General features: G+C 47.2%; 1 protein-coding gene across 6 annotated transcripts in view; it reads left to right on the top strand.

Annotated features, from left to right (window-relative positions):
• The window catches only part of NUMA1 (nuclear mitotic apparatus protein 1), a 79,116-nt gene that overhangs the window by 13,010 nt on the left and 41,587 nt on the right, over positions 1-24,519 (top strand). For 5 of the 6 annotated variants that reach the window (XM_050937622.1, XM_050923284.1, XM_050915934.1 and 2 more), the window contains exons 3-6: positions 16,782-16,854; positions 18,565-18,650; positions 22,581-22,660; positions 23,530-23,612. In XM_050937622.1, coding sequence (XP_050793579.1) covers positions 16,813-16,854; positions 18,565-18,650; positions 22,581-22,660; positions 23,530-23,612 — 291 coding nt within the window. In that variant the 5' untranslated portion in view covers positions 16,782-16,812. Of the gene's footprint in view, positions 1-9,136; positions 9,309-16,781; positions 16,855-18,564; positions 18,651-22,580; positions 22,661-23,529; positions 23,613-24,519 lie in introns of those variants that run through there. The other variant, XM_050945546.1, reaches the window with a different exon arrangement.

Here is a 24,519-nt window from a genome sequence, read left to right on the forward strand (position 1 = left end):
TGACCTTCTCGTAAACAAACTAGGGAAATACAACCTCGATGGAGCTACTGTGTGGTGGGTGCATAACTGATTGGAAAACTATTCCTAGAGAGTAATTATCAATGGTTCAGTCAAGCTGGAAGGGCATATCAAGTGGGGTCCCACAGGGATCAGTTATGGATTTGTTTCTGTTCAATATCTTCAATGGTTTAGGTAACTGCATAGAAGGGACAGTTAAAGTTTGCAGACAGTACCAAGCTAGGAGGGGATGCAAGTGCTCTGGTGGATAGGATTAAAATTCAAAATGATCTGGACAAACTGGGGAAATGGTCTGAAGTAACTAGGATGCAATTCAGTAAGGATTAATGCAAAGTGCTCCACTTAGCAAGGAACAATCAGTTGCACACATCCAGAATGGGAAATGACTGCCTAGGAAGGAGAACTGCGGAAAGGGATCTGGGGGTCATAGTGGATTGCAAGTTAAATATGAGTCAACCATGTAACACTGTTGGAAAAAAGCAAACATCATTCTGGGATGTATTAACAGGAGTGTTATAAGCAAGACATAAGAAGTAATTCTTCCACTCTATTCCACATTGGTTAGGCCTTACTGGAGTATTGTATCCAGTTCTGGGTGCTACATTTCAGGAAAGATGTGGACGAATTGGAGAAAGTCCAGAGAAGAGCAGCAAAAATGATTCAAGGACTAGAAAACATGACCTATGAGGGAAGATTGAAACAATTGGGTTTGTTTAATCTGAAAAGAGAAAACTGGGTGGGGGGACATAAGTTTTCAAGTATGTCGAAGGTTGTTATAAGGAGGAGGGAGAAAAACTGTTCTTCTTAACCTCTGAGGACAGGACAAGAAGCAATGGGCTTAAATTGCAGCAAGGGCACATTAGGGAAAACTTCCTAACTGTCAGGGTGGTTAAGCACTGGAATAAATTGCCTAAGGAGGTTGTGGGATCTCCATCATTGGAAGTTTTTAAGAGCAAGTTAGACAAACACCTGTCAGGGATGATGTAAACAATACTTAGTCCTGCCACGAGTGCAGGGGACTAGACTAGATGACTTCTCGATGTCCCTTCCGATTCTATGATTAAATCTAGGGTCTCCTGACTTTGAGGATCAGGATACTGGATTTATACACGTGTAAGTGTTTACCTGACAGAGTCCGAGTCCCTTGGAATATGGGTGCTGAATATAATGGCCTGTGGATAAAAGCATTGGACAAGAGATGGGTTCAATTCCAGGCTTAGCCACTACCTATTTGTGTGACCTTTGTCAAGTCAATTTATATCTCTGTTCCTTAGTTCCACTGTGTCACATTATTGATTTGAACTGGGACAATATAGAACATGGTTGCAACCAAGTCCTGTAGTGGCACCAAATCTTGTATAAAGGGGGTCAAATGAGGTGTCTAAGACAAGGTTATGATTTGCTGGTGATGATTATGCTATCTGTATGCATATATCATTTTTCTAGTTAAAGTTTTAAGTATTGGCTCTATACTGTCTGTATTTCAAAATGATGCTGTGCTTCTGGGTGATACCCCAGACAAGTTGGTGTCAGCTCTGCCTAGCCTGCTTGATGGCCCATTAAGGACCATCAGCTACACAACTGACCCACTGAGAGAAGGCAAATACACCTTGTAACTCAGCAAAGTATGCAGGGACTTGCCCATGTGACTCCAGACTCCATTTTGCTGTAATTTTCCACAGTAAGAACAAAAAGGTGTTCTTACACCTGGAAAAGACTATAAAAGGCTGATGCCTCATCTCCATCTTGTCTTCAGTCCTGTTTCTTACCTCTGGAGGGACTTTGCTACAAACTAAAGCTCTGAACAAAGAACTGAGGACCTATCCCCGCTGTGGATGTTCCAGAGACTTGATTTGAACCTGCAGTTTATTCTATCACTGCTACAAGGCTGAATCAAGAAGTTTGCCATTACTGTATGTAATTGATTCCATTTAATCAGTTCTAGGTCTCATCTACATCATTTTCCTTTTATGAATAAACCTTTAGATTTTAGATTCTAAAGGATTGGCAACAGCGTGATTTGTGGGTAAGCTCTGATGTGTATATTGACCTGGGTCTGGGGTTGGTCCTTTGGGATCAGGAGAACGTTTTTTCTTTTACTGGGGTATTGGTTTTCGTAACCATTTGTCCCCATAATGAGTGGCATTGGGGGTGATACTGGGAAACTGGAGTGTCCAAGGGAATTGCTTGTGTGACTTGTGTTTAGCCAGTGGGGTGAGACCAAAGTCCTCTTAATCTGGCTGGTTTGGTTTGCCTTAGAGGTGGAAAACCCCTAGCCTTGGGCTGTAACTGCTTTGTTTTAAGCAGTTTGTCCTGAATTGGCACTCTCAGTTGGGTCTCGCCAGAACCAGCATAGTTACACACTGCAAGGTAGGGTGTGACGGATAAATTCAGCAAAGCTTGTGAGGCACTTTGATAATGTGGTGTGGGTGGTGGTCACTGAAATACCTAGACATTAGTAAAATGTCACTTAAAACTTGCTACATTTGTTACCCATCACAGTGACAACACTCTGAAAGGCCATGTCTGTACTGGGTATCTTTTTTGCAATGGGTTAGCTACATTGATGCAAAGCCGCAGTGAGAGATATGCTGTACTGGGGTCAGATGGGGCTTACAGCAGTGATTTGTTCTCGTTGCGCCAGAATACCAATAGAAATGTGTTAAATATTCTTGGATGTTTTTCTACATTTTCAAATATATTGGTTTTAATTACAACACAATACTAAGTGTACAGTGCTCACTGTATATTATTTTTTATTACAAATATTTGTGCAGTAAAAATAATAAACAAAAGAAACAGTATTTTTCAATTAACTCTATACAAGTACTGTAGTGCAATCTCTTTATCCTGAAAGTGCAATTTACAAATGTAGATTTTGATTTTGTTTTTGTTTTGTTTTTGAGTACAGTTATGTAACAATGTAAAACTTTAGAGCCTACAAGGCCTCTCAGTCCTACTTCTTGTTCAGCCAATTGCTAAGACAAACAAGTTTGTTTACATTTACAGGAGATAATGCTGCCCAGGTCTTATTTACAATATCGCCTGAAAGTGAGAACAGGCATTCGCATGGCACTTTTGTAGCTGGCATGACAAGGTATTTACATGCCAGATATGCTAAACATTCATATGCCCATTTATGCTTCAGCCACCATTCCACAGGACATGTTTCCATGTTGATGACGCTTGTTTAAAAAAAATGAGTTAATTAAATTTGTGACTGAACTCCTTGGGGAAGAACTAAGAACATACATAAGAACGGCCGTACTGGGTCAGACCAAAGGTCCATCTAGCCCAGTATCCTGTCTACCGACAGTGGCCATGCCAGGTGCCCCAGAGGGATTGAACCTAACAGGCAATGATCATGTGATCTCTCTCCTGCCATCCATCTTCACCCTCTGACAAACAGAGGCTAGGGACACCATTCCTTACCCATCCTGGCTAATAGCCATTAATGGACTTAACCACCATGAATTTATCTAGTTCTCTTTTAAACCCTGTTATAGTCCTAGCCTTCACAACCTCCTCAGGCAAGGAGTTCCACAAGTTGACTATGCACTGTGTGAAGAAGAACTTCCTTTTATTTGTTTAAAACTTGCTGCCTATTAATTTCATTTGGTGACCCTTAGTTCTTGTATTATGGGAATAAGTAAATAACTTTTCCTTATCCACTTTCTCCACATCACTCATGATTTTGTATACTTCTATCATATCCCCCCTTAGTCTCCTCTTTTCCAAGCTGAAAAGTTCTAGCCTCTTTATTCTCTCCTCATGTGGGACCCGTTCCAAACCCCGAATCATTTTAGTTGCCCTTTCTCTGAACCTTTTCTAGTGCCAGTATATCTTTTTTGAGATGAGGAGACCACATCTGTATGCAGTATTTGAGTTGTGGGCATACCATCGATTTATATAAGGGCAATAACATATTCTCAGTCTTATTCTCTATCCCCTTTTTAATGATTCCTAACATTCTGTTTGCTTTTTTGTATGTCCCCTGCTCTTTTACATCTGCATTCTGCCATATTTCAGGTTACAGCAGTCTCGAATGATTACTCAGCACATGTTGGTTTTACGAACACTTTCACTGCAGATTTGACAAAATGCGAAGAAGGTACCAGTGTGAGATTTTTAAAGATAGCTACAGCTTTTGACTCAAGGTTTAAGAATCTGAAGTGTCTCCCAAAATCTGAGAGGGACGAGGTGTGGTGCATGCTTTCAGAAGTCTTAAAAGAGCAACACTTCAGTGTGGAAACTACAGAACCCGAACCACCAAAAAAGAAAATCCACCTTCTACTGGTGGCATCTGACTCACGATGATGACAATGAACATGCGTCGGTCCACTCTGCTTTGGATCATTATCAAGCAGAACCCACCATTAGCATAGATGCATGTCCTTCGGATTGGTGGTTGAAGCGTGAAAGGATATGTGAATCTTTAGCGCATCTGGCACTTAAATACCTTGAAATGCGGGCTACAACAGTGCCATGCGAATGCCTATTCTCACTTTCAAGTGACATTGTAAGCAAGAACCAGGCAGCATTATCAAACAAACTTGTTTGTCTGAGCGATTGGTTGAACAGGAAGTAGGACCCGAGTGGCCTTGTAGGCTCTAAAGTTTTACATCATTTTGTTTTTGAGTGCTGTTATGAAACAAACAAACAAAAATCTACATTTGTAAGTTGCACTGTCACTATTGTTCAGTTGTTGAGTGCAGTTTTTTTGTACATAATTCTACAATTGTAAGTTCAACTTTCATGATAAAGGGATTGCACTACAGTACTTGTATTAGGGGAATTAAAAATAGTATTTCTTTTGTTTTTTACAGTGCAAATATTTAATCAAATATAAATATAAAGTGAACACTGTACACTTTGTATTCTGTGTTGTAATTGAAATCAATATATTTGAAAATGTAGAAAACATCCACAAATATTGAAATAAATGGTATTCTGTTATTGTTTAACAGTGTGATTAATCGCAATTCATTTTTGACAGCCCAACTTATTATACCACTTGCCACCATAATATGCTAGTACCTGTCCATTAGTGCCTGTGCTAACTCCTCTGGTCTTACAACCACACTTATGAATGTTTTTAAAAAATGGGTCTCCCCCTTGTGTAAAAGGCTCAAACAGGAGAAACTGAACATAGGGGAGAAGGGGAAATGAAATGAGTCATATATGAAGTGTTATAATTAGCACACAATAAATGGAAAAAAGACGGTCTCCAGTCTTTCAATTATAGCTAGGCTTAGCATAATTCAATTTTTTTGTGATTTGATAGATAATATTTTCAAAGCATTTTATTTATTGATTTATATTTTCACAGTTGTGGGAAATTAGGGGGTGGAGGGTCCAGAGGATTATTTAATGACTATATATGTTGGGATTCAAAAAATTAAAGCTTTATAAATTGCTAAAACTCAAATTGTCTATCACTTGTCAAAATATACAAAGTAAATATTCTTAAATCAAAACAAAATGGTTCCTGCATAACATTGAGTGTAATATAATATCTCATTGAAAGGTGACATAGGGCCAGAAACAATTAACTCACAGACTGACCTGACCCATGGCCGAAGTAGGAAGATAGGTAAATGAACAGAGCTTTGAAATGAAAGTCTGTGTTGTTAGAGATAGAAGAGTAGATGTTTGCTCAGGTCTTGTGATGTAAGCAAACAAGTCTTGTCTATTTCTATAACTTTGATTCAAAGAGCAAAAAAGGAATATTGATATTTAGGAAAATACTTGAGTGAAATAGTATTATTGTCTATATGTCTCTTTGAAGGTTGTGGTAACCTGTATCTTAACTGTTTGTTTTTAAGGGATCAATTACCCTGTGCTAATTGCCAGGATGTTTTGGAGAAGGAGAGTTACACCTATTGTTTTCTCAGGCCAAAAGGCTGCTGGAAATGTGTAAAAACCCTGGGACAGGATCCTTCTTCATCTCAAATTTGCTTTGGGTTTCAAGAACGGGAAACCCTAAGCCATAAGAATTGAGGTCCCCAGTCACAGACTGGAGTCACCCTGAATATAGACATTGGACTATAATGAATGAACTATTTCTAAAGCGACTTTTGGTAAATACAAGCTAATCTCTGCTCTGTATCTGAACCTCAAAAATTGAGTTCAAATCTGTATGTATATTGATCTTTTAACCAACTCTCTCTTTTCTTTTTTAAAGAATTTTAGCTTAGTTAATAAGAATTGGCTATAGCGTGTATTTTGGCTAAGATCTAAGTTATAATTGGACCTGGGTGTGTAGCTGATCCTTTGGGATTGGAAGAACCTTTTCTTTTATATGATGAGATGAGATTTTCAGGAATCATCATCATATCTGACAGGTGTGTCTGGATGGAGATCTGAAACTGGACTCTTTAAGGGTACTGCGTGGTTTGGATTTCTGAATAACGAGTGAGGTAGTACAGGAGCTGTTTTGTACTGGCTTGGTAAATCTAAGTATTGGAATATCCACCAGCTTTTGGGGTTTGTCTGCCCCGTTTTGTTTGCAGTTCACCCTAATTGAGTGACCTCAGCTGGCTCCCATGGCCAGCATCGTTACAACCTGTTCTTACTGTTTGTTCATTAGTCTGTTTGTAATAAGCCTAATTCAGAAGTCTAAATTACTGGATTTTGACTCATAAGTTCTCAAGCAGCATTTTTCTTATCTATAATAATAGAAATATACAGATGTGTGTATGGTGAAATAGACCATTACAGACATTTACCAATAAAAATCTAATCCTTCCAAGCCTAATTATAGTGATCTTGAGTGTTACTTGTACCAATAGTAGGCAAAATACTTTCCGACAAGTGATTCTTTCACTTGTCAAGGGTGAACGGGACTAGAGAGAGAGGGTGGAAACGGAAAGCTTTCTATGTAGCAGAGGCTTTGTTGTAACAGGAGCAGGAATTGGACTTTGGGGTCTATTCTGAGCTCTAGGGCAGAAACAGTCTTTTTCTGTGTTCATACAACATCTAGCACAGTGGGGTTCTGGCCCATGACTAGGGCTCTTAAGTGCTAATAGAAATAACAATGGCTCTACCTGTGTGACCTTGGGCAAGTAACTAAACTGTGCCTTCATTTCCCCATCTGAAAAACAGGAGGATTCTTGCTTCAAGTGTATTTGTAAGGCTTAATTAGAGGATATCTGCAAAGCACTTTGAGATGCTTAGAGGACAGTAAAGCATTGTCCCTGGCCAGACATAGTAAGAACACTCTGCAGCTTGTATATATTGCTTTCTGATGGTCTTGAATGCTTTACAGACGCTAATGAAGTAAACCTCAAACCTTCTGCAAAATAGGAAGAAGTGTCATCATTTCTAGAGCTGGGAGAAACTGAGGGCAAAGGCTGTGACTTTCCCACTGTCATAAGTGAGCCATTTGCAGAACCAGGAGCCAGAAGCAAGGTCTCGTGCACCTAGTCCTGTGCTCTGACCACAGGTCCACCCCAAAACCCAAACTTCTGTTGACAGCTTTGTGTCTATTCAACCAACCATGCTGGCCCTTCAGTCCCCCTAAAACGTATCAGTAGCCGTTAAGCTCAGAGGTCAGTCTAGCTATATTAGACTGAATTTAGAAAGGAAGCTGTATAGATTGACACGGTCTGCAATGTTTATTGTATCCTCCAAATGTGCATGCAAGGCTGTAATCTAGCTTCTGGGTGTACAGCAACTGTGCAGGCTAATGCAGTGGCCATTGTACACTTAGCAGCAGCTGTGGTATACCTTTGGGCATCTGCTCCTGCTTTACTGACAGGGCATGTCCTAGGGCTGTAAGCTCTGCTGGGTTGGCTACTGCTGCACATCCTGTTGGTATGCATTTGGGAGGACCCTTTGAATAGCAGTAGGGGGGAAAACTTGGACCCTTCCCCTCAAGCTCCTGGCGGGCAGGCAGCTGGAAACCCTCCGGCCACTGCAGGAATGTGCATAGGTTTCAGCAGCCATATTTCCAAGGGAAGGCTGGGATGTACCCAACCACAACAGAGAGGATCAGTTCAAAGATGTGTCTGCGTACTTCAGTCAGCAGCAGGGAAAGGATTAAACACTGACGTGCCCACATTGAAGGGCACTTTTCACCCTTCATGAATTTACAGGTTTTTTTCCCCACTAACATATTAAACCAGCAATACTTGGGATATTCATCCTGTTTGTTTTTTTTTTAAATCTGGTATCAGCTAGGTCCTTTTTTGAGTCTGTGTGTCGTGGAGAGTTTAAACATGGAGCTCTAAAACTCGCTTAAGCATAGTTCCAGCTCCACGGATTTCGAGTGGAATTGTGCCAATCCACAATTCATGAAACCCGGGTGTGCTTAAACAAGGCTTTTCCCAGCCAAACCATCTGAAAAGCCAGGTTAGTTGGATCTGTGTCTTCAAGTCTGAATTGCAGAGTATCCGGGCTCCCAAACACAAACTGAAAATGATTTTAATTTGGGACTTGGGCCCCCAGCCCCCTTTTTCTGATAGTAGTTGTGTTACAGTGGCACTGAGTCAAAGTAATCGTCTCTGAGCAGGCTGCCCATTTTTAATAATGCCCCATCACTAGCTCCACTGTGGTTCCAAGACCTTTTGGAGCTGAAGTAGGGGATGGGGGGAATTTCTCTTAAATGGCGCGATTGAAAATTACTGTGCATGGATTCGAGGGCCAGAAGGGAACACTGTGATAACCTAGTCCCTAGTCTGCCCTCCTGTGTAGCACAGGGCTTTATAGCCAAGTCCCCCGAATAATTCCATTGGTAAATTGTTCCAATGATACATTTTTAAGGGTGAGAGTAATTAATTAACACCTTACTTCCAGTCTGAATTTGTCTAGTTTCACATGAAGCTATGAAACTAACACGGCTGCCTAAGGATTTCCCTTTAATGTCTGTGTGGCGCTGCGCAAGTGCCAAGCCTGATCATTCCTTCTCTGGTGGAATGCCGAGGCGTAAACTGGTCGCGTCAAGCGTCTATATCTAGGAAAAGGTTTAACAGGGGCGGCTCGGTTTCCTACAATGTGTCCATTTAGCATGACCGTCCATTTCTGAATTTGGTGGCAGCTTGCCACCTACTGAGGCTGCTCCAGCCGCGCGTCTTTTTGTGCCGTGTGCCTTTAAAGAAAGCAGACTCCTTGCTGTGACGTCTCTCTGGCTGTGGGCCAGGAAGCGGGGGAACCATCTCCTGCCAGCCTGAGAAGAAAACCAACAACTTTTCTTTTGTGTGTGGTTACTCTCCCTTTTTCGGTCTCTTCCAAGGGTTTAAATGCTAATGGCGGATTAAAACCCTTACACAGATTGTGGCTTTAGAAGTCTGGTAAGGCCTCAGCGAAGACTTTCTCTATCTTCCTTGTTTGTTTAAACATGGATGGAGGGGGGGCGGCGTGGAGGGGGGGTGTTTTAAAAATAATAATAAAATCACGGTCTTCTAGCTCCAAAGTCGGGATGGGTTATCGGGATTCTTTAAAATCAGCAGGATCAAGATCTCCTGCTTGCCCTGAAAGGTGCGAATAAGTAGCTAAACTCTGAAGCGACAGGCTAAGTTTGATTTGCCAACATCCGGGAGTTTTGGCTTCCCGTGGAGAGGGTGGTTTGTTTTTTTTTCAAAATAAGTGTCTTTGTACTGACTGCGCTCGGTGATGGAGGGGGGGGGGCCTCTTTCATCAGGCCAGTGGGGGCTGGGAATAGACGCAAACCTGATTTTGGGGGGGAAGGGCGGTGAGAGAGATGTACGTGAAAGACTGTGGTGTTGGTTAATGACCCAAGTGGCAAGCGCTCAAAATCAGGCAAATTGCTGCGTGCTTTCTGCAAAAGGATCACGCCCCCCGTTCCTCCTCTTTCCTCTAAATCCAGGCCAGAGCTCTGAGGAATAGGGAATCAGGGGGCGGGGGGAGGGAAGAGGGAGAATATAAACAAGCAGCCATGCTGGGGACTAGAGGAGTGGGAGTGGATCGTCCCTTCCTCTGGGTGTGTGGTTTGTTAGCAGAATTGCTAAATCCAAAGGAACATCCTTGCCTAACATGGTATTTTGCCTGGGTTAGCCACTCAGGTCAAGCAGCAGAGCACAATCCCTTATGTTAAAAACAGTCGTGTGTCTGTCCAGTGCTGCTGTAACTCCCCTGAACAGCCACATATTGAACCTTTAGTGCAGCGTATTCTGTCAAGGTTGGATTTTACTCCCCTTGCGCTCAGCCCAGGTGAGGAGACTTCTTCTGCAGTGGCGTGGGGCTTTGGGTGTCAAGGTGGTACCAGCAGTTGTAAAGCACCAGTAGCAAAACTGAGGCTTTTGTTACGTCACATTTGAAAGCTTTTATTCAGGTATCGCCAACACAGATTCCGCCACCGTGAACGTGGCCTTGCAGCGGAATTACATTTTTCTTCCCTTTGATCCTTTGAGCTGCTGACCTTTCTTTCCCATCCTTGAAGTGAGGGAGCCTAGAGGAAGACAGCAGCGAGCATGTCTGCCTAAAGCAAGGAAGATTGATGGCTGGCATGTCGTCTCCTCCAAGGGAATATATGGTCCCTACTTTCCCTAGGGAGCGAGCCACTCTGCCAGGCGTAGAACCATCTGTCAGGCATCAGCAGCACCACAGGCTGGCTGTGACAAAGGAGTGATCTGAGCACAAGGCTGAGAGCGAAGAATGCTGGAGCTATAATCCCATCTTGGACACCGACTTCCTCTGTTCTTGGGCAATTCACTTAATTGACTATTTTATTATTTGTATTGAAGGAGTCACCCAGGTTCAGGCCCTTTTATGCTACGCATCCTACACCTTAAACAAGTTCATGCCCTAAAGAATTTATAATCTAAAAGGCAAGAGGAGACAAACAAGTGGAGAGGAGGAGGGAGGACTAAGTAGTAACGGGATGTTTCACGCTGTGCCTCGTTTTTTCCATCTGGATAACGGGGCTAGCGCCTCAGAGGTGTTGCAAAGATCAGTTACTTAAGCTAAAATTTTCAATCTTGTGTTCCCCAGATAAGAGGGGCCAGACTTTCACAGATGCTGAGCGTCCCATTGAAGTCAACAGGAGCTGCAGGTGGGAAATGGGGCAGTTTATTGAGGTGCACAACTTAACATATTCAAGTTAGAAATATAGCAGCCTGGAGGTTTTTTTTAAAAAACGTGAATTTCTTGCCGTCTCCAGCAGCTTTCACCAGCAAGTCTCTACTTTGCTCCCACTGCATCTCAGTCCTGATTTGGAGAAGCTACCTCTAGGGATGAGGCAACATTTCCCTGGGGTATTCAATCTTTTGGCAATCTGCTGAAATTGCCAACAAAGAGTGCCAATTGTGATGGTCGTTTTTGTGATGTGAAAAGCTGCCTGCTAGGAATTAGACCAAGACTGTTTAACTCAGGTGCACTAGAGATGCTCATCACCAGAGTATCTGGACTCTTGCATAATGGCTAGATAAACTGTAACCCCTGTGAAGTTGGGAGCGGAATCCTGGACTTTCAGCTCTTGAATCTCTGCCACTTGAGTTCAAAGAGAATCAAAAAGCATCTCCCTTCATGTCAGCCACAATAGCCATCAGAAGCTAAACGTTTAGCCCTGCCAGCCTGAGCCAGGTTTGAATGAGTGAATCTGTGACCTGGAGGCAATAGGTTCTGTATCCTGTTGGTTTTCCTTTGTGTGCTGGAATTTAGGTGGTGTGTTTCCAGCAAAGCCATGGTTTGCGCAGACATTCTCTGCTGTCTTCACCAGACAGTGGTGAGAAATGGCGTGGTCTACGCAGACCTTGAAAACTCCAAGCAGTCACTCAACCGGCAGCGAGAAGGAAATCTTCCCTGGTGACTGAGGGTCTAACCCATGACCTTCTGCAGCATCGATTGGCTTTGGTCTTTTCAAGCATAAGTTCCAAGTCCTTGTGGCTGCGAAGAAAGCTCTCCCAATGGAAATGGTGTGAACTGCTGCAGTGCTGTCTTCCAGCGTCTGTAGATAGACCCTCCATCATCGCTGCTGCTGCCCCAGACTCTGGCAAACAGCAGCTGAATTGAAATGCACCAGTCTGGTCCGTTTCACTGCTGGTGTTTAGAACCTGTGAGCCACAATGCCGTGGTCAGAAATCAGGTCACTTTGTGCTCTTGCTTGGGAGAGCACTGAGGAGCGGCACCTAACCTGGGAAGTGGAGTTATCCTGGTGAGGAAGGCAACATAACAAGTCTGAAGGAGAGAGCAAGTGAAGGCCTGTCTTGCACCCCTTAAAGAAGCAAGGGAGTTCTGGAGTGTGGAGCAGAGATCCAGCTTTGCTTTTCCAACAGCAAGAAGGGGTCTGTGGACCTTCCTGTTCTGGCACCTACTAGCCAGAGGCTGATATGAGTGTCCCTAAGCAGCCAGTAGGGACAGCATGCCGGTAAAAAGTACAGCACCCTGCCCTTTCCTGGCAGCTGGGTTTGGCAGTGGGCCTGAACCTCACTGGTGGGTGTCCCTCTAGCCCCTTCTTCCTTACCTGGCTAGAAGGTTTAATGCTCTGACTGGGAGGTGTCTGAACTTCCTCTGAGCTCTGGTTATAACCACTTCTGCCCCCTCCCCAAATCTGAGTGGTGGCCCCCTTAGCCGTCCGGTCCCCCTTCAGTTCTGTCGTGCCTAGTATTACTCATGTTTTATCTGGGTTCATTCTCTGCTGTGCTGTAACAGTGTGGCAACCCCACAGGAAGCAAAGGTCGCTGTGCTGCCAATGAGCTGCCATGTAACCAAATGAGATGGGGTAAAGACGCAGGCCACTCCAACGTGCTAGTAATAGGCGGTGGCACTGGAGGGGTGGTCTCCTCTGCTGGTGCTTACTGCAGCTTCCCTTGGCTAGAGCTCTGCTAATTGGAATCCAAAGTCTGGGAGTTCGATTTCATCCCCTCCAGCAGGTGGTTTGTGTTAGCTCCAGTCATCAGAAGGAAATGGATCTGGTAGCTCTAAAAGTGACTGGTTCTTAGTGCTCACTTCATGGTAAATGCCAGAGGTAGGAGTACAGCAGTGCCGTGGCTCTGCGGTGGTTCTAGGGATGGGGTATCTCCTCTCCCTCCCAGGACAGCATTGGTGTTGCTGCGATTCCCCAGAAAGAGTTAACAGGAGACCATGGAGCAGAGCAAGGGGAGGAGTTTCTTATCGTGGTGTTTGAAATGTGAGAAGGGCCCAATACAGGAGCCCTTTCGTCTCTCCAGAGAACAAGCCTCCCCAGCTCTTTCCGGAACACCTCTTCCCAGGTCTCCAGCAGAACGGGGGAATCTGACAAATTTTATGAGGGATTTTTTTTTCTCTCTCCGAAGGAGTCTGATTCTTCCACAGAAACCCAGGCAAGGAAGAGAACCAGAAGAACCTTAAAGGGTGTGTTACAAAGCGCTGCCTTGGAAGCTTTTTAGGGGTGGGAGGCTCAGACGTGGCTAAGGAAAGTCAGATATGTGCAGGTTTTAGCTTTCAGCTCGTGCCACAGCAAAGCCTCTAGTATGCTCTGCTGGGTGCATTTCCATGGGCATGTCTCTTGGGCGTGGCTTTCCTGGGATTTCAGAGGAAAGGAGCCTGGCTCCCATGAGCTCTTCATCTCAACCCTGCTGATTTCAAAGTAATTCATTAACCGTGCTCTCCTAGCTTAGGAAGGACCATTGGCCAGGATCATCCCTGGCAGGTGTGAACTGGGCTCTGTGAACACCAAGAGGTTCTTGCTAACACTTCCCTCCAGCTCGACTCCACCTGTGACAGCGAGAATGCTCGTGCAGACAAGGCCTTGGAGTCCATGGAGTTTCACTAGGGAGACATTTAGCCTTGTACACCTGAAGCCTGCGATCGTGCTGACTACAATTCTACAATCCATTCCTTCCTCGGTCGTTGTTCCCGCCGATGTTTCAGTGCAACCCTGGGGAGGAGGGAACCTCTCTTTTCCGATGAGATTTGTCACTAGGAGAGTGGCCTAGCTAGTGTCTGGTTTGGTTAATTACGTGCTGCTGACCTAAATTCCCTCTGCAGTTCCAATTGGCTAGCGTTCTGCTGCGTTTCCTGCCCTCTGGACTGTGTGGCATATTGCCCTGTGCTGTTAAGTGACTGCTGTGTTTTGCCCTGTTGGTGGTTGCGTTTCAGCAAAGGGGGAAATAATCCCAACGTGCCCTTTGCCTGCCTTACCCGGCTGCTGTGAAGCATCAAATTGCTCCCGCCTCTCCTGGAGCTTGGCTAACCTTCAGAGGCCTCAGAGTTGAGCCACACTTTGCTTGGTTTCAGCTTAGCAGTTCATGTTTAGCTGTCCTCTGGGGTTTTCCTGGGATCCTGCTCTCTTCCAGGTAGAGCAGCGTTGGTGCTTACCAGGGACACCAGGGCTGTCGCCCAAGCAGAATCAGCTGCAGCTCACAGGTTGCCAGCTCCTAAGCTGAGAGCCTGCTGGAGGGAAGAGAAATCCTCCCCCTGCTGTGATCTGGGTGGGGGTGGGGTGGGGAGAAACAGAGCCAGCCGTGTAGTGGGGGAGGGGTGGGTAGGAAGAGCCAGAAGTAGCCGCTGCTAGCATCTATGCTGGATGCTGTTAGAAGCGCCCCTTCCACTCCCTGTAGCTTCCCCCAGTGGGCTCAGTCTCAGCAACTGGGTGTGGGGCTCAGAGGCTCCCTTTGGGGTGAAGGATGGGAGGCAGCAGCTGCCGCTAGCAGTGAAGGAAACCTGGCAGTCTGCTACAGAACAGGTTGTTTAAGGCCTTTATGCCACTGACTCGAGGGACGGATCTGATGGGGAAAGAGATTTCCCCCTCCTCCTCCTAATGGTGGAGCCTTGGCTTGAAACTTTCAGGGTGGGTGGGGAGGAACCGGACTGAGATGTAACTCTCTAAGGACCGAGCCCCTTGGCTGAAAGGCGATGGAACACAGTCTTGCTGTAGCTGTCTCAGGGGTCTGAATGAGGACATCCTGCACCGGGTAGCATTTACCGACAGAATGACTTTCCATCACATTTCACAAACATCAGCTACTCCTTGCGATCCCCCTGGGAATCAGGCAGGCTCTAGCCCCACTGCCCAGATGGGAGATAAGGCAGAGTGTTTTCAAGGCCAGAGGAAGAGCTGGTGTCAGAGGTGGGTTAGAAATTCGGAGTCTTTGACCCCAGTTCTCTGTTTAGTCCTGTACCTACTCCCGTCAATGGACCTGCTCCTCGGGGTGGCAGTGAAATGGCGGTCAAACAAAGCTTAGGAGTTGAAATAGAAGGCACTGTAGTGATTAGGGGGTGAAGGGGGGTGCCGGGGAACAGGGCTAGTCTAAAAAATGCTTGGTCTCCGCACAGTGGCAAGTCAGTGCACACGCCTTTGGGTACTGAAACACTCCAGTGTTTGTACTTATCCAAGATGTGGTAATGACGCGTCTCCACTGGTCTCAGGCCATGCGAAGGGATCCAGGGCAGCCCTGCTTGTGGTCCTTCGGACTGTGTTATAATTTGATAACTCCTTCCCCTCCCGTAGTGCTTGTATCTTAGCAGAAGATCCCACCGCCCCGAGTAGGTTAGTTCCTTCTTTGGAACCCTGGTGCTCCCCACAGGAGCCAGAGGAGGTGGCACCAAATGGGGAAGGAGGAGACCGCAGATGGCTGCTAAATCTTAACTGGTGGCTAGTTTGGAACCGTATTCTGTAAATGGATATGGAGGGTTAAAACCAGGCCTGCTGTAACTCCAATTCCTGCTCACAGCAGGGCTGGATCTGGCTGATAGAGTTCAGAGTACGTTTCTCTGGTCTCCCCATCATCGTGGCATTCACCACCTGCTCCCCACATCAACAGTGGGGAGACACCTTTTAACCTAGAACCCCAGCTCGCTGCCTAACTTACAATGCCAGCAAAGATGAATGTGCTCTTCTGGGAGCAAAGATGGGATTCAGCAGACAGCCTGGCAGTGGTTTCCTTTAGAATCCGCTATTCTACAGATTTTGTTTCCCCTGCGCTGTGTCTGTCTATTTCTTGTGGTCTTTATCCAGCTCCCAGCACGATGAGACTCAGATGTTGGTCGGTATCTAGACACTACTGTACTGTAATAAAATTGATTACACCATTGAGAGAACAGCTTGGGGAAGTGACGTAAACACACTGGAAATTTCCACTACATGTGTTTGATGAAGTGGGTATTCACCCACGAAAGCTCATGCTCCAAAACGTCTGTTAGTCTTTAAGGTGCCACAGGACTCTTTGCTGCTTTTACAGATCCAGACTAACACGGCGACCCCTCTGATAATAAACACACTGTAGAAGTTCGAATGGCTTTCAGCTGAGATGTAAACTTCAGGCCCTGACCCCTCTCAGACAACATAGGTCAAAGGCGTTTTGTAATTGGTATCTGAGCTGTGTTTCGACTTAGGTCCTCAGACTACTACTCCACTGTGCATTCAGGTGGATGTGACATTCTTTGCTGCTACTCCTAAACAGTTGTAACATCGTTGTGTGTGGCAGAAATGCAATGGTTCTACCCCAGAGGTGGCTGCATTTGTAGGCTGGATAAAGTGATTCCCCTGGACTAGTTCATAAGGAAGTTTGAGATCTTTCAGGATGAAAGGTGCTAAATACATATCTAGCAATACCCAGCAGCCAGGGTCTGGAAGCCAGGAGACCTGGCATGTATTTGGCTGTACCACAGCGGAGCTTAACCTCTGCCTTCCTGCCAGTGAATTGAGATGCTGTCTCACCATTTTTTGTAAAATGTGCCGAGATACTCCGAGGAAAGGGGCTATAGAAGCAGAGTCGCCTTTCATTAGTTCCTCTCTTACCTGAATCCATGTCTGGTGCTGGTTGTACATGAAACTGCATGTTCCATTCAGGCTTTAACTACTATTTTGTTCTTGGCCCTTTTAGGTTTGGAGGGTAACCTGGCAGCGTCACAAAGATGTCTCTTCACGCTACGAGGGCCGGTGCTCTCCTGGCTTGGGTAAAGTGTCCATGCCTTACTTCTGCCTGCTTGCCTTGTAGTTTGAGTGGATAGGCTCTTCTTAATTGCTCCTGCTTCTCTGAGCATGCACTTCTCCTTGGGGATGTGGGGTGGGGAACCTCCTCTGAGCGGGGATCAATCATTAGAGTGAATGCAGTTGGAGGGTCACTGGTGGGTCTGGAGCCTTCCTGCCTTGTAAGGTAACCTTCTGGGCTGCTCTCTGTAAGGCTCTGAGTCCCACAGATTTGACTGGGTAGTAGGTGAGGGTAGGGGGACGTTTGCTCACAATTTCTGTTGATGAGTTCAGTAACTCCTCGCTTAACGTTGTCGTTCTGTTCCTGAAAAGTGCTGCTTTAAGCGAAACGATGTTGAGCACATTCAATTTCCCTATAAGAATTAATGTACATGGTGGGGACGGGGTGTTAGGTTCCAGGGACATTTTTTTTTGCTGGAGAAGTCCTCTGTGTGTGTGTGTGTGTGTGTGTGTGTGTACACACACACACACACTCTAAGTTTTAAACAGTTTTTAATACTGTCCACAGCAATGATGATTGTGAAGCTTGGTTGAGGTGGTGGAGTCAGAGGGTGGGATGTTTCCCAGGGAATGCCTTACTGCTAAATGATCAACTAGCACTCGGCTGAGCCCTCGGGGGTTAACACGCTGTTGTTAATGTTGCTTCACACTCTACAAAGGAAGGAGGGGAGACAGCACAGTGGAGAGAGACAGAGACACACACAGTGTGTGCAAGTGACAGAGACCTATGTTGCCACTTTAAGTGCCCTGACCCCACTCGATGTACGTTGCCTTTTTAAGTAAATCAGGAAGTTGAGGCAGCTGCTGCTGCCAGCAAGCTCCCTCTGAACTGAGACGTGTTGTCTGTTCTCCCCCCCCACCCCCACTCTGTGAAGATGGGGTAAAGGAGCAGGGGGTGGGCAGGGGATCACCCTGACATCCCTTCTCTTTCCACCCACCCCCGTACAGCAAGCAGGAGGCTGCCAGAAGCAGTTCCAAGGCAGAGGGCAGGAGCAGCACATGGCCATGCACGGAGGGACCTCTGAAGTGCCGGCAATGGAAAGCCTGCTGGGCGACTGCCGCACAGGGAACTTCAGGGTGCTGATGGGGGGGCTGCTCTTTCTGCAAGCAGTGGACAAAGCAGGCGGCTGCCAAACAGTGTTACAGCTTTTAACGAGCATGTTCTCTAATTGATCAGCAACGTAACAACGTTAACCAGGATGACGTTCAGTGAGGAGCTACTGTAATGGGAAACGCTGGGCCCGGTCAGTCCCGCCTTGGAAACTTGCCCTGAAACCAGTGCAGAGGCCATGAGCCTAGTGGCTAAAGCACAGCGGGAAGCCAGCAGGGACTTGCACTGGAGTTTCTTACTGTGCAGCTGATGTGACTCTTTCTGGGTTAGTCTAGCTGTAAATGAGGCACAAGGTCCTTGGCAGACTTTATGCTGCCTCTGAGCATCTGTGGGGAAACGCATTATGAATGAGTCCCATGTTAGTGTCTTGTCTTTGCCTGTGTGACTGTCTTGTCACAGGGTGCAGGAGTCGTATTGGACATCCAGATTCAGGGCTCGAATTGGACCAGCTCCTGCCCTAGAATCTAAGCTTTCAAGGCCAAGGTCACCCAAGTCAGTCACTGGCAGAGCTGGGTGACGTGTTTGCTAGTGGGTTCCTAGTTTGACTGTCCTGTCCTGTCCCCAGGTGAACAGCCTGAAGGTCGACAATCCCCTGAGTGCTCTGTCACAGCTCCGGGACTGCAGCGTCTTCCTCAAGATCATCGACAAAGTGTGAGTAGAAGCAACTACAGAGTTTCCCTTCGAACTGCCTTGCTGGTCTCTGACCAAGAATTAGAGGGTTTTAGGCTGCCACCCATCACCGTAATATCTGAGCACTAAGCCTATCTGCCATGGGAAAGGGCGGTGGGTCCCGAGCCTGCCTTTCAGCTGGGGAGCATTAGGGAGAGTCCCCTGGAGGTCTGATCGGAAAGGTGTGGCTGTTACCCTGGTTCCTTTGTGCAGTGTGCTCTCAAGTCCCTCCTTCTGCTGCCTGTTGGCTTTTCATTCACAGTAGTTTTTTCTGGTTGCAATTCTGGCTGCCCCAGCACTGAAGTACCTCCCCCACAGTGGGAGAGTTTGAATCCCCTGCACCTTGGTTCCTTAGGTTATTACAAATCCAGTCCCCTCTAAAATGGAGTCTGTCGCCGTGCTGACGAATCCTGTGAAAATGCAGTTCTGTCCTGGGAAGCAGAATGACCTGCGGGGTGGAGGGGTGCTCAGTACCGACTGTGCCTCCAGTACTTCAGCATCAGTCCTCTTGGTGTACGCTTTTCACAAAATGATCACTCCATGTGTGGCTTCTTAGCCGTCCCTCAAGGGAAACCTGCACAACACCTTCAGCAGGCGAGCCTGGGAGCTTAAATTCCAAACTTTGCTAGACACTAAACATGATGGACTCCATAAAGGCCCTGGATTTATGGCTCATTGCAACAATCTGTAACGCACTGACTCCCCCCTGTGTCCTAGAGTGTGATCGACACAGCGCCACCAACACAGCAAACAGAGGCAAAGGTGGTTTTTCTAACTGGCAGCCCTGCAGGCTCCCCTGGAATCAAGCAGGGTACTTTCTCAGACACTGTGGTCTGTAGTTAAGGTTCTGCTGGCCAAATCCTGCCTACCGTGACACCTGCGCAGCTCATTTGCCTTCATCCGGGCCACACAGGTGTAATCCAGGACAGAATTTGGTCCTGCAGTTGGAACTCTGGGAACGCCTCTAATGATGCACCATCCACAATAGAGTCCAGCTCACCCTCCTGTAGCTGTTGGCTCTGAAGGGCTAATGGGAGTGTGTTTCCCACACTCCTCCTTTACCCTTCCGTGCGCTCAAGGCGTAAGCCTGCGAAGTTTGGCACCCCCAACCTTTCCCCATTCCTAGGGCTCCGAGCAAAAGGCACCCACCTACACCCAGTTCCTAGAGCTCAGGACCTAAACTTCTCCAGGTTTGCAGAGCTGTTTGCCAGTGAAAGAGTTTTACCCAGTAATATTCTTAACCTCTATTTATTAACAGTTACCAAAACAGAATACACACGCTAAGCATAGAATGCTCCCCACTACCAGTAAGGCAGCTGAACTTTTCCTGGTGGCCAAGCAGGTTCTCTGGGGCTCCTCCAGCTTCTGCATGGCAGGATGTTGAGGTCTGGCAGCTCTGATCTTGGGCTGTGTCCTGGAATTGGTTCCCGAAGAACTTTCTTTTGGACCCCAGTTTATATAGTGAAACTTGAGTCCTACTTAGCTCTACCTTAACCAAAGTACAATATAATTTTGTCCACTCCTAAAATACTGTGAAACAATTCTTTACCCAATCATACCCCCACCACATTAGTTGAGTTAAATCTTGCAAAATTAACTATGCAACAGACAATGAAAGAAGCAGACAGATAAACAATAGTGAAATAGGAACTGTAAAGGCAAAACAATAAACTACACATTTCACAACCACAACTGTTGAGAAGTGATTCCTTGCCAGACAGTTTCTGTTTCTTTATCTGGCGATGGTGGGTGTTATTAGGACAGGAGCCTTCTTAGCAGCCCGATATGACATTTTGATGCCGTTTAGATGGAATGTGAGGATGTGACTTTCTGCTTCTTAGCTGATGGTTGCTGCTGTCCTAATGTGGCTGCAGAAAAAGGCTTCAGACCTTTCAGGTGTCAAAGCTGCTCAACGCCTCCTACTTGCTGGAATCGCACAGGACAGCTCTGTGCAGTAAATAGGTGCCGTGTCCCATAGACACTCCTTGCCCTGAGCGGCACCATTCCAAGGCTGGGAACTCCCCTGTCAATGCTGCATGGAAGGGAGTAATTTGGGGAAGCCCTGGCAGTGGTGAGGCAGTTCTCCAGCACTGCTGCCCCCCAAGAATGCCAGGCTTGCTTCTGTGTATCTGCAGGATTGATAAATCTTCCCCCTATCCCCATATCACAAAGGGCTCTGTATTCATTTCCATAAGTGAGGAATTCAGAGACCGGGGAGGGGGGAGAAAGTGGTGTTACTCTGGGGAATGGGTATGTAGGAGAAGCTCTTTTGGGAGCAATGTTTATTGGCTGTGAGTTGGAGTGATTGGGTCAAACATAATGGAAGCCGAAGTAGTAGAACTGAGCATGCTCCAGGATTTCGTTCTGTGTAATTATTGAACTAGAAAAGGAGGCCCTGGTAGGAGAGGGTGTAGCGAGACTCATTCACATTCAGACATCACACTGCATTTCAAATCCTTCCTTCAGGAGTCTTTGTGGAAGCCTGTGATCTATAATTATCTCTCATACTGCATAAGGAGAGCCCGTGCTTGAGCTGGGATCTGATTGTGTCAGGGGTGTGTGGGGGAAGGAGCTGCCTGCAGGGGGATATATTTAATCAGCCCTGGTTAATCTCCTTCATCTCTAACTCAGATTAACAAAGGAGCGGCAAAAGGAGCATGGGCTGTATGTGCCGACTGGGCTTGGCGGTAGCACAGGACCCAGGATCTTAAAGGGAGGCTGTAGGGAAGGTGTTGTGGTACCTGCTGATCTGCAGGTGAACTCTCTGAAGTATGAGGAGACTGGTTTGAAAATCCCAGAGCGCTGACGCTCCACATGCGTTTGGAATTTTGTAATCTGCAAAATCAGCATCCAACATTCTGTTTCACTGCCAGCCAAGCTGCTGAGTTCAAGGACCTTGGCTTTCCTCTGCAAGGGCAGAGGGTGTCAGGCTTGTCTGACATCCTAGGAAGGGTTGCAGACATGTGAGCAATTCGCACATGAGCTAATGCAATCGGCTGTTGTAAGGGAAACGTGGCATCTTGAACTGGGCCTTGGCAGTTAACTCCCAATTCCCCTTCTTAAAAATTTGGTGCAGCTTTTAAATGCAGCTATCTAAGACTGAATGCAGGCTTGGTGTAAGAGTGCATCTCCACTGGCACCTACTGGTGTATGCAGGTGCATTCCCATGGCAGAATTTGGCTCGTAATCTGTTCACGTTTGGGTTCCTAACATAAACCTCCTTTAAAGCACCAGAACGGTCAGACCCTTGTGACAAGCTCTGAGCCATTCTAGCAGAGCTGTGTGCCACAAATGGAGACACTTCCAAAGCTTTCCAGGTAGCAAGAGGCACTTTCCACACTAGGTCCTATTGTGTAGCTGCATCCAAATGGTTCTAATTGGCAAGCTGCTTCCTCCCAGGTTAGAAAGAGCTGAGGGGGCGGGGTGCATGCCTTAAATCCAGGATGTCATTCATTTAGTGGAGAAATGTATATTTGAGAGCTCCCCCTGCTGGCTAGTCCACAGCAGTAACATTAATTCCCAGAGCTGTGCTGTTGGGCTGGGTGACAAATAAGGAAATAAACAAAACCACGTGAATGTCAAGCTCCCGCACAAACAGGGAGGGGCGGGTGTTTAGCAGTTGGACCTAGCTGGAATCTAGGGTGGCAGTCGAGAAGCGTTTGTTTCATGGAGGTGGTAAGGGGCTCCAGCCATTCTTGCCAGGGTCTGTAACCGGCATGATGTGGGTGCACTCCCCCAATCCTTACAGGGACTCTCCGATCTTGGCTGGGCTTGTAACACGAGCTGGCACAGGAAACCGGCTAGGCTTGTGATCTTGCCTAGCAGCCAGCTTGTCTGTATAAAGCAACACGCCTTGTAAAAGCAGCATCTGCCTCACACGAGTATCAGAGTAACCCGTGTGCTCTCTTTCAGCCATGGCTCTGAGGAGGGACAGTCTGTTCTGCAGCAGCCCTTGTCGGAGAGGATCGAGTTCATCCGGAGCTTTCTCCAGAGTAAGAATCTTGCAGCTGGGTCTGAGCTCACCACCTCCTCTGCGCGTTCCACCCCTGTGGTTGTGGCCTAATTCCAGATGGTTCTAGGTAGAATAGGTCAGGCTCAGGGTTGTCAATTTAGCCTAGGCCCCTTGGATGTAAGTAGTGTTACCCTGAATCCATGGCATCAAGCAGCAGTGCTTCTTGGGGGCACCTGCAAACAAGCACCCTAGAGGCATCCTGCTGGCCAGACTTCCAGAGACAAGGGTGATACTGTGCTCCAATGGCTGGTGCCAAACATGAGCTACTAATGTTTGGTTTTCTAATGCCACCTGACCCACTGATGGGCTGGACCTTTGGGACATGTCCATGACGCCTTGTGCCTCAGCCAGACCTAGCTGGAAACCCCGAGCTGGCTAGCTGCTGAGCGGAATCTCTCCAGGGGACGTGGGGACTGAGCTGAGAGATGATGGTTTGCAGGGAGCTGGTGGTAGAAGACTAAAGGGAACAGAGGGATCCCAAAGGTGGTGCGGGGGAGTTTAATTGGAGGAGTGGGTTGCAGGAAGCACACTAAAGGGTGAAGCAGAGGGATTTTTTGGCAGGGGATGGCTGGGTTACTGTGCCTATAGATATGAGGCCTGCTGCTATGTTTCATGTGGCCTGTGGAGTGAAGGCAGAGATTCCCTTCTCCCTGGGTTTCAGATCAGTGGTGTCTTGTTTTCACTGCCCCTCGCTCTAATGGTGGGTGAGTAGGGGTTAGGATGGGAGGTTGGCCCACAATGGCGTTGGAAACGAAAGATGAGGGAGGAGACCCAGAGGTCCAGGCTAGTCCATCCCCCAGGGGTCAGTGCAAAGATGTGTGCCTAGAACTCTCTGGATTCTTGTTGCAGAGCACTGCAAGCACAAGTCAACCATGGAAAGCCCTGTGTCCATACCGAAACTCTTGGAGGGAGAGGAGCTGGAGCTGGCCAAGGTACCTGTCTTTGCACCTGGACCAGCACTCAGTAAAGACAGGCCTATCCAGGGATGGCAAGTCTTACGGGACCTTCAGTGTCACAGCCATCCTATCTAAACTCGGTCCTAATGGGGACTGTAATGGTGTTGGGACTCATCACCATGGCGCCTCCCACTGGTGACTCCAGGAATTAGCTCAGTCCTTGGAGGAGCCCCCTCTGCTGGTGGTGTCCCATTCGTCCTCTGCTCCTTTCCTGTTGTCTGGACCCACGTTGCTTCCTGCCCAGCGGCCTCCCCTTCAGGACACTGCCCTCGAGCAGTGCCCACTGCTCCGGTCTCACCCCCTTCCAGGGGTCTGGTGTTATTAGCAGTCCTTCTCTGCGCCCCAGCCACTGTGGTCAACCACACCCCAAAGTCTAACCCCTAGTGTCAGGGGACTGGTGCAGTCCACTCTCACCACATCCACTGGCTGGGTGTTCGTGTAAGGGGGAAGGTGGGGACTCATGCCCACCCTCTACTCTGGGTCCCGACCTAGGGACCCTTTGGTGGCAGCCTTCCTGCCTTCCTTGTCTCCCCTTGTGTGCCTCTCTCCCTGGGCTGCTTCCCCTTTGCACCGGCTAGGCCCTTCCCTCAGGGCCTGCAGCCTGGCAGGTAGCAGGCTGGAGTTCCCTTCTACTCCACCAAGCCGAGCTGACACTGTGCTGTCCCAGATGCTGGTCTCCTCACTCAGGAGACAGACCTTCCCCTCTGAAGGTCTGGGAGAGACTACCTGCTGCTATTCTGGGCAGCCTTTTTATATGGCCCAGCCTAGCCCTCATTGGCTGGCTCTACTCTTGGCCCTGACTGGCTCTCAGTAAGCCCTTTTTTAATTGGCTGCCAGCCTGTGCAGCCTCTCTGGCTTACTCTAGCCCCTTCTCATGTGGGGG

This window comes from Gopherus flavomarginatus, chromosome 1, assembly GCF_025201925.1.
Source record: "Gopherus flavomarginatus isolate rGopFla2 chromosome 1, rGopFla2.mat.asm, whole genome shotgun sequence".
Lineage (NCBI taxonomy): Eukaryota > Metazoa > Chordata > Testudines > Testudinidae > Gopherus > Gopherus flavomarginatus.